General features: G+C 44.5%; 1 protein-coding gene across 1 annotated transcript in view; it reads right to left on the minus strand.

Moving 5' to 3' along the window:
• Positions 1–4,353, minus strand: part of URI1 (URI1, prefoldin like chaperone) — a 41,370-nt gene extending 37,017 nt beyond the window's left edge. The window contains exon 1 of the mRNA XM_017828801.1: positions 4,279–4,353. Coding sequence (XP_017684290.1) covers positions 4,279–4,353 — 75 coding nt within the window. The remainder of the gene's footprint in view (positions 1–4,278) is intronic.
• Positions 4,354–10,177: the final 5,824 nt, after the last annotated feature.

The raw sequence follows: 10,177 nt of genomic DNA on the forward strand, positions 1-10,177 counted from the left end.
ACAGAAGTTGTGGAGGGTTCACCCTTTTTATGATGGTGACTCTGCAGCCTATGCCAACAGACAAGAGGAACCACAAAACCAGCACCTGCACAGTGGTCACTGCATCTACTGAGAGCACCTACAGACATCTACAGGAGCAGCACAATTTAGTCACATTTAAATTTTGTGCATATAATCTCATCTACACATTCTAGTTATCAATGAGGCCGGATGGACACAGGCTTGCCCACTCCAGAATAAAGGCAATGCTCTTTAAATTCTTTTGTGAATAGTTTGCCTTCAATTACCATTAAAAAACCACCTACTGAAGATCCCTTAATTTATTTCACAAGTCTTGACACTATATAAACTAGTGAGTATTTAATTCATACTAATAAGAACATAGACAAATATTGACTAAAAAAGTAAAAGTGATGATCAATTAACACTGGAGGAACAATAAGCATTCCATTGAAAGCTTCCAGATAATGACTGAATTAGCCCTTTTACTTGAGAGCAGCACATGAGAAAGCATCACTGGAACCACTGGACAGGATGGAGTGTATGTCATCATAAGTTTCTGAAAAGGTCCAGGTATCTTTAAAAAAGAATATGGCAAATAAAGCTTCAGATAGGTTCTTTTCAAAAGAAGCAGATCAAACCAAGCCTCGGACACTCTCTTCCCTTTTCTCAAACAATTATTGTGCCAAATGAAGTCCCACTGCACTGGTGTCTCATACCCAGGCTTTCTCTAGATTCTGTTAATTTGGACACAGGCTGGAAAAAGTGCAAACCATGGCAGAAACTGCACTGGAAAGCCCACTCATCTGTAGTCTCACATGTGAGTCCACACCCCTTGCAGCAGCATGGAATGTACAAGACCCTACTCAGGCTCACGGCTGTTTTTCAAACTGCAGAAACAACTTTAAAACTGCCAAGCTGCTGATTTCACAGCACAGATATTACTTGAAAAAGACTTAAGCAGAAGCAGTCAGCCCCAGAAGTAATTCACGTAAGAAGAGAAAACAATTTAAAAGAGTGTAAGTTTGAGATCCTGTCATTTGTTTCCCCATAACCCACCTACAAGTTGTTTAACTGTTAAAAAACTGCAAGTACTCAGATTCTTGAGAACCACTTGGAAATTAAAGATCATACAGCTCTACCATTTAAATTCATAAAAATTAAGAATATGCCATAATACACAGTGGCCAGTGAGTTACGATAAGAGCTGCACTCAATCTAACTGTGCTTTGTTGTCATGATGAGTGACAGGAGAGTCACTTCCTTGTCCTAATTTCCCTAAAAGGAAAATAAAAAAATGTGTTTGCCAGTGCAATACCAAAAAAAAAAAAAAATCATATTGCCAGCTAATACTAGAGTCCTTTAGATTCTCCATGGCTGTGTCTGCACTCTGCAAATGTCTCTTGGGTCTAATTGGTTCTGTAATGTCTCCCATTACACATATCGTCATTGCATTGCTCAGAAACTATAGAACATATCATCCCACTGTAAATTCACTGCCTATGCAAGTCTTACCAAATCACACAGATCTGACTTGTCAACTACTTATCAGTAATCCCAACCCATTTGATTGCAGGAATAAATGTATATCAAATAATATATTCAAACGCAGAGTCTATAGCATGAGAACCCTCCTATTTAAATATTCATTTTATAATTCCTGTACCAACTTGCAATAGATTTACCACAGTATTTTCAGCTAACATATATTGCTTTTGCAAGTAATCCACGATACATACATTATATCCTTCTTACAGAAATATTCAAAACTCTACGCAGGCATCGTGCTTACAATGATGGTCTTTATCATGAAAATTACTAGATATTCTTCTATAATTTATCCCCAAGATACACATTCTAAGTCATGTTTTTATACAAAGTGCCTTTAGTAGGAGCACTGAAAATTGCTTTTAATAGTTTGGTCTTACTATCACCACAAATTAACAAGATGAAATCTGTCCAACAGGCAAGCAGTCCTAAACAAGAATTCAAATTACTTTTCACCAGGGGTCCTAAACCTGGAACTTGCAGCCTCAATCCAAGTGAAGACAGAAAGTCATGAGCATCCTGTTCTTTTAATATTTTCAAACAGGAAGGAAGCCTCAGTTCACGAGTTCTTCAGAGCAGCTCTTTAGAACTTAAAAGCTCAGGACTATAGCTGAACCAGGGTTGTACAATGGCCTGAGTGTTAAAATAATCAACTATGATTAAAATATTATCCTTAATGCGGCAATAGATATTGCTCTATTCCACTATTACACTTAAGGTTGCCTTCAGACTAATGGGAATAAATAGGTGTCTTTATACCTAATCAAGCGTCACTGGGACAGCACAACATCACACTAATTAAAATAAATATATTTGCCTGCTTAAATGCCAGTATATAGAGATATTGTTCTGGCCAAATAATTTTACTATTTGTTATGATTCTCACCCTATAATTACTAGTTTATCAAAGTGCTGGATAACTAATTCTCCCTCATCTCTGTGCTGAAACCAAAATATGAGCCTTCAACTTCAGTAATTTTATGAGAAACATATGAATCTCTGAAAAGAGGCAGCTGAAATGAAAAGACCTCCTCCATCTTAAAATACAATATTTTCGTAACTGAAAATACTGTTGTAATCCAATTATATATATTCATTGCATAGAGGGAAAGTCTACTACATCTTCATCATGACACTCCATTGTAACCAAGATGTGTAGTTCTTTAGTATAATTTCATATTGAAGCTGAAGTGTTCCATTTTTTTTAGCCAATTTGCAGAAATTATGTAAAGTTTCCCTCTGATAAAATATAACTTTAGTACATCAGCCTAACAGAGGCTTAATTAATGGTCTCCTGGGCCTCTTTTCCACTGGAGCAGATCTGTTTAAGAAGAGTCTTAAACTTGCTTACAGAGGGGTCTTACCCATGAACTGGGAATAACTGTAAGTGGCTATGACAGACATGTACTTAGGCATTGGGCCTGACCAACACTAATGTACCAGGGAAATTGTTCTTCAACAGATTCCACCACCTTGAAAATCAATTGAAGAAGCCCAAGCTGACAAGCCACTATCACCAATTATTGGTATAATGGGTTACTCTCTGTGCAGAATGGATGATGTGGAGTATTCCAGCAGATCCTCCTACTGTTCATCCACATTAATGGTCAGTTGGCTACACAGATCTTTTAGAAATGATCTAGGGAGCTATTGAAAGGTAGACATGTTTTTGCACACAGTATTCCAGATTTTTATACCACGCAGGTGTTATTCAGTTTTCTTAGCTAAACCTGTGTGTGATAAAATACAGGCTGAAGATAAAGTCCTCTGTCATAACTGAGGAGCTCTGCTGTTCACCTTAGAATTGGCACAAAAAATTTTAATAATGTGAGAAAAATGAGCAGAAGAGGTGAAGGGCTAACTGGGCAAACGTACTTGTGTCAATAATATATTGAACATGACCATGAGTTAGTCCCACAGTGACTCTTGCACCCACCCACAGTTCAGGGTAAGGCTGAGACCTACAAGCCCAGAATTGCACTCGCTAAGTTATCAGAGCCCACTTGCCTTACACCACGAGCGTAATTCTTAAAAAAAAAAAAAAAACAAAAAAAACCAAACCAAAACAAACCAAACAAAAAAAAACCCAAACAAAACAAAAAACACAAAGAAACAAACAAAAAACCAAACAAACAAACAAAAAAAACAAACAGGAAAAGCATCTTGAGTTTTGCACGATGGTCTCAGGTGGAACCAGCCTCCGAACTCTCGGGAATAATTTCTGCAGGAGAGTGTGGTTCTTTCCAACTCATTTCCGACATCACCAACATTGATACCCCCGCTCTTCAGCCTGGCCCGGGAGCCCTTTGGGATGACGCAGGTCACAGACCCGGCCGGGCCCTGCTCGGGCGGGCTGGGAGGTGTCACTGTGGCGGGGACACGGCGGCCAGGCGAGCGCGGGGAGCCAACACCGCTCACGGGCTGGCGGGGGGCGCAGGGCGGGCCGGGGGGGCGCGGGCAGGGCCTCCGCTCCCGCCGCCTCCCGGCTCGTCCCCCGAGGGCTCCGCAGCAGCGCCGCCGCTCCCCGTCCCCCGCGGGGCTCCCGCGATTCCCGCGATTCCCGGGGCTCCAGCGGGTCCCCAGCGGGTCCCCGGGGCTCAGCCCCGCTGCCCCCGGCCCGCCGCCCGTGACGTCACGCGGCCACGTGCCCGCCCCCCGCCCCGGGACCCCCGGCCCGGCCCGGCCCGGCCCCCCCCGCGCCCCCGCCCGGCCCCTCCTGCCCTCCGTTACCTTCTCGTGCTCCCGGCGGAGCCGCCCCACCAGCGCGGGGCTCAGCGGCGCCGCGCCGCCGCCGGGGGCCTCCATGCGGGCCGGGCCGGGCCGGGCCGCGCCGGCGGTGTCCGGGGGAGCGGCGGGCTGAAGGGAGGGGTGGGCAGCGGCCGGTCCGGGCCGATCTCCTCAGCAGGGCGAATGAGTCCTATAGAAATGTTTGTGCAGGGCGAAGCGCCGGCTCCAGAGCCGCATCCACGCGGGGGCCGCCGCCGCCGCCTGGGCCCGAGGCGCCGCCGCCGCTGCCGGGGGAAGAAGCATCTCAGTGTCGCATTCTGGGCCGCGCCGCCGCCGCCTGGGCCCGGCTCCCGCTGCTGCCGGGGGAGAGCCGGGCTGGGGTGGGTGTGGGTGGGTGCCGGCGGTGGGTCCCGGCCGCGCCGCCCGCCCGCCTGCTGCACTCTGGGTACCGCCCGGCCCGCGGGAGGCACCCGGCTGTGCGAGCCGCGAGAGGCGGGCGCTCCACACCCCCTGCCCGGCCCGGCCCCCGCGCCCCGCACCGGGGCTCCCCGGCAGCCCCCGGTGCCCCCGCAGGCGCCGGGCGACAAGGCCTGGGCGTCGGGAAGGGAAACACGGCCGTGAAGCGCTGAGAGGGGCCTGCTCTGATCCCAGAGCCGCGCACAGACGGGGCTGTGTGTCCTTTGGAGGGGCCGTCACCGTAACTGCCCTCCAGCTCTGAGGACTGTGCACTGCCAGGGCCAGCTGGTGGTGAATAATCACAGAATCACAGGATGGCTTGGGTTGGAAGGGACCTTAAAGACAGAATCGTAGAATCAAGGTTAGAAGACACCTTTAAGATCATGAAGTCCAACTGTTCACCCACCACTGCCACTATAACCCCAAAACCACTGAACCACATCGCCCAACACCTGATCCAGACATCTCATAAACACCTCCAGGGATAGTGGCTCCACCACCTCCCTGGGTAAGGTATTCCAATGCCTGACCACCCTGACAGTGAAAAAACTAGTATTTAATCTGAACCTCCTCATCTAGTCCCAACCTCCTGGCGTGGGCAGGGACACCTTCCACCAGACCAGGTTGCTCAGAGCCCCATCCAACCTGGACTTGAACACTTCCAGGGTTGAGGCATTCACAGCTTCTCTAGGCAACCTGTTCCACTGTCTCACCACCCTCACTGTAAAAAATTTCTTCCTAATACCTAACCTAAATTTCCCCTCTTTCAATTTTTACCCACTATTCCTTGTCCTATCACAACAGTGGGCTGCCATGACCTGGGGGATTGCAAAACATTCACTAAAACACCTTAGAGCAGCACTCGGCCTTGCCTACATGCAAAATGAGTGGTGCACAGCTGCCCTTGGAGTACCACAGAGTAATTTATGTGCAGTAAATTCATTAGCTAATTTTGTGAATGGCTTTAGACACGTCAGGGTAACACCATTACTAGTTGGCAATGGAAGAGAGCCATGCTTTAACAGTGTGCTGGATCACAGTGCCACTGGAGGCCTGAGCAGCTTCACGTAGTGCTTGATGCCTTTCTAGCAGGTGTATTTTAACTTCTACACTCTAAATACCACGTGGGTGCATTCAGTCATAGATCTTGTGTTTACTGCTGCACCTTTCCTTTGAGTGGACACCCCGCATATATATTTGCCAGCAGAGCAGAGGGGCTTATATTGTCATTAGACAGAGGTACAAATGGGCATCTTCCCTATATTTAGTTCAGGGGTTTCCTTCTCCTGCAAAAGAATCAACACTTCCTTTCCATGAGCAGAACTAACCCTGTAACACCACAGAACAACTGTTTGTGTTATAAACATGACATAGTATGTGCCATGAGGTTTTCTAAATTCAGGTTCCCATCCCCCTTAAAGAGCTGGTTAAAGCTCTACAGATGAGGAATTTAGAAACAATTTTCAAAGCATGGTTACTCAAGCTGGAAGTTAGCTTTTAGCCAGACTTTAATACAGCTTCCAATATTGCAAATAAAAATTTGCAACTGCAGCTGGGTTGTTTGGTTTTTGAAATAACTACATCCATAATCTTCAAGAATAATTGAAAGTTAGCTAAAATCTCTGGCATGTATTTGTCACTGAGGGATTCTGGATCCTTTGGATGGACGAGACATCTATATCTTGTCATCAGAAAACAGCTCACCAGAAAAAGGATATCTCACGTTTAAACAGGTTTTATGAATCCTGTGGTCCTTCTAAATGCTCATTTTAAATAACTCCCTTTCAGCCTGCTTAGAACATCTTCTGAATTTGACTTCAGGGCTCACAGAGAAGATACTACAAACACAGGTCATTTTAAATGCTCCAGTTGATCCCATTTCTACTGAAGGATAAAACAGATGCACAACATGAAGATACAGTACCTTATTTAAGATTTTAATTTTTTGCCTGACATAACAAAAAAAACCCCTTAAGTAACAGGAGGAGCCACAAAGTAAGAATTTTTGTATCACAAGGCACTATTTTCTAAATAGAACGTAAAGACATGCAATCATTTCTCTTGGTTCCTGTTCCAAAGACTTTGCCATTTCATGTGCCTCCAGTACACCACTTAGTCACTGAATGTGTTGTATTGAAGGCCTCTGACAGTTGGCCAAAGTGAGAGGCTACATCATTATCAGAGCAATGACTGCTTGCTTTTGGTTGTATTGGTGATAGTATGGAATAGTTTACTGCATCCTTTTGTGCATATTGTTTTTCATCTGCCAATGAAGAAATGTTCTAATAGTGACAAACAGATGGGATACAGCATTTGCCAAAGAGAGCATGGAGCCTGTCTCTGGGTCACATTCTTTTGCACTTATAACCTGTACAAAACCACTGTCATCAGTGAAACTCCATGGAATGTAAAATAAATCAAATTGAAATTTGGCCTTCTAAGCTGCAGATTTTTGTTTACTTGTTTACTCCATTAAATCTTTTAGATGCCGTACCAGATGATTTTCATAAAACCTTGGGGAAAACTCTGGAGAACTCTCTGTAATTAAGTAAGGCAAAGGCAAATAAGCAAAGCTTACATGTTGTCTTCCAAGTGGCTGGATTAGCACTCAGCGGATATGCCCATACTGCAGCCGAAGATGGGGCTGCTGGCAGAGCTCCTTCCAACCCCCAAGCTGGCTGGATCAGCTTTTAGAATGAGAAATCGGTGTCATGTTTTTTGGGTTTTGGTATGGACACATCAGCTCTACCTGTGAGAGCAGAGGATTGGAAGCAAAGTTTGGGAAAGGCCAAGTTAAGTTTGCAGCAGAGAACCTCCCACCAGGGCTCTGGCTCGAAGACATTCTTCTCTGGCAAAAAAGTCTGTGCCTTCTCCCATACTCATTAAAAGTCATTCACCACCACTCTGCAAAGAGAACAGTCACAAGGGAAGAGGAAAACAAGGAGAGAACAAAAAGAAGAGGCAGGTGGGAGAAAATGCTCCAGCCAGTCTTTCTGATGAGAAAAACTAAGGGGAAACCATGACACCAACATGGATTGCAACAAAAAGTTGTGAGTGAGGTCAAGAGGGTTAAGAACCCAGTGATCCTTGGAGCTCACACATGTGTGCACATGCATGCAGAGCTGTGCTAAGAGCAGCAGTTGTGTGGGGATTGGCTGGAGAATGGGTACTGAGGAAAAGCAACAAGAAGGAGCTCATCATTATCAAGTGAGTGAATAAGTTATCCAGAGACAGAGTTCCTGTGAGAGGAATGCATCTTTGGAAAAGAAAACATGACCTATGTGGTCAGAGATGTAACCACCTCTATTGTCAGCACATGGAGACAATCTGATAACACGAACAGTGAATGAACTCCCCATGCCAACAGCAGGCTCCCTGATCTGCTTTAGGGAAATTTCTTAGTCTTCTGGCATGAAAAGCACATGCTAGAACTGTTGAGTTTTTCTTAGATCTGACCCTGAACTAAATGTTTTCAGGTAGTTTGTTGTTGGTTTGTTTGGTTTTTTTTTTTAACCACAGCTGTTACAATATAGTACATCCCTGTGGTTGTAGTCAACCTACAATCTACAGGGCTGACTACAAGGCTTGGATCAAGGCATAGCACTAATTCTAATGGGCAGTTTATGAAAGGTATTGCTGCAGTTGGAACAAAAAAACCCCAAAACCCAATATCCTCATGTTAAAGCTAACTTGTAATCAAAATACCATAAGACCAAGTCCATCTTAGAACTGTATACAATTCTGGCTGTAACACCCACTCTGCATTCTCATTGTGAACTTTTAGTGGTTCCTAAATTCTTTTGAAAGATTAAAAGCCTTTCCTTGTTGCTGTGACTTGCCAGAAGGATAAGTGCACCAGCAAATATTTAAGAATAACTGTCTCCACTCCACCAGCAATAATTGAATATTTTCTCTATCCAGAAGTTTTATTCTGAACAAGACCACTATTAACTTTTCTAATGAATATTCTTTAGGTTGCAGATATGACCTTTTGGAGCTTTCTCTTGCAAAAAATTGTGGGTCCATGAGCCCCCTCCTTTGGTAAATCTGGAAGGAACCCAGGAGTCTGAATTTGTGTATTGGATTTAGCCAAGATACAGAAAATTGTCAGAAATCACCCATACCTATGCAGACACACATACACATTACCACACACATCTGGGAGCAGCTATTTTAAAAAAAAACTAGGACAGACTATAAGCTTTTTGGCAGGACCATCTGTAGAAATGATATTTTTCCTGATACAAAAGGCACCTATGTAAAATACATGGTGACTTTGGAAGGCAGGGTAACCATCTATCAGTGTGCATTATGCTTTAATCTTATTATGTGTTTGATAATAATAATAACACGGGATTTTTTTTTCATGTTACTATCATGCAGCAAAGTTCCAGGCCCCTCACAAAAACACAGCTGACTGTTCTATGCTGTGAGTGCTGTCATGGTTGGTTATTGCATGAATCTTGGATGCTTTATTTGTATGCTTTGTAGTTGCTTCTGCCATCTTTGATTAGTATCACCTGGAAATCCCAGCTTTTCTGCGTGTAGTCACACCCAAGAGGAAAGACTGACTCGGAAAAGATTAGTGTCACTTTGCTTTTTCCCCTCATCTTTTCCCTGTAAAGGAGGAGAGCTTTCTGATCATAGCAGTGTATCAGTAAAGATAGCCTAGATACCAAATACCTTAAGGGCCTCAATCTCCTCTCATATGTCCCAGAATTAAAGCTGGAATAACTCTGTTGACTTCAGTAGTGATTTATACCTGCATTAGTGAAAGGATAATCAAGTTCTGGGGTTTGTATGAGGGATACTATGAATTTTGTTCTTTTAGCTTGTTAAACAGACAGTACCAAATGCACATTTCCATTAAAGAGAAGATTGTAACGTTAAGGATGTCTTTCTCCCAAACCATTTACACCTGTACCCATTTGGTGGTGATGAGGGTTGGCAGCATGAGAGCAGCCCTTATACAGACTCAAGAAGCAAATTTAGAGGCTTCCCTCACCACAAATGCACAACTTCATTTCTAGCGTTTGGGTCGCAAACTGTCTTTGTGAGAGAACAAAGATATAGGAACCAGTAAACATTCACACACAAACTTTGTGTGAAGGCCTGCACTTCACTTTCGCAAGCTAAAATCAAGCTGCCAGACTTTGGCCCATGACAGTGTGTTTATTACAGGTCTTGCATCAGGTCCAGGCACGAGCCAGCTGGGCCAGAGCCACAGAGAATTCTCAGCCAGAAGTGGCCTTGTTAAATACTCTGTTACTGGATATGTTTTTCTGCTCATTATTGATTGAGAGCAGCTTATACACCATTATTTTTTGCTGTAGGGGAGGCAGGCAGTCTCAGAAAGTCTGTTCCTTTGGTCTCCAGTTTGCAGGCCCAAAGGAGGGTGCACTTGCTAACTGGGCATTCACACTGCCTTCTTTCCAAGAGATCAAGT

The sequence above is a fragment of the Lepidothrix coronata genome, unplaced genomic scaffold (genome assembly GCF_001604755.1).
Source record: "Lepidothrix coronata isolate B3197 unplaced genomic scaffold, Lepidothrix_coronata-1.0 Scaffold153, whole genome shotgun sequence".
In the NCBI taxonomy this organism is placed as follows: domain Eukaryota; kingdom Metazoa; phylum Chordata; class Aves; order Passeriformes; family Pipridae; genus Lepidothrix; species Lepidothrix coronata.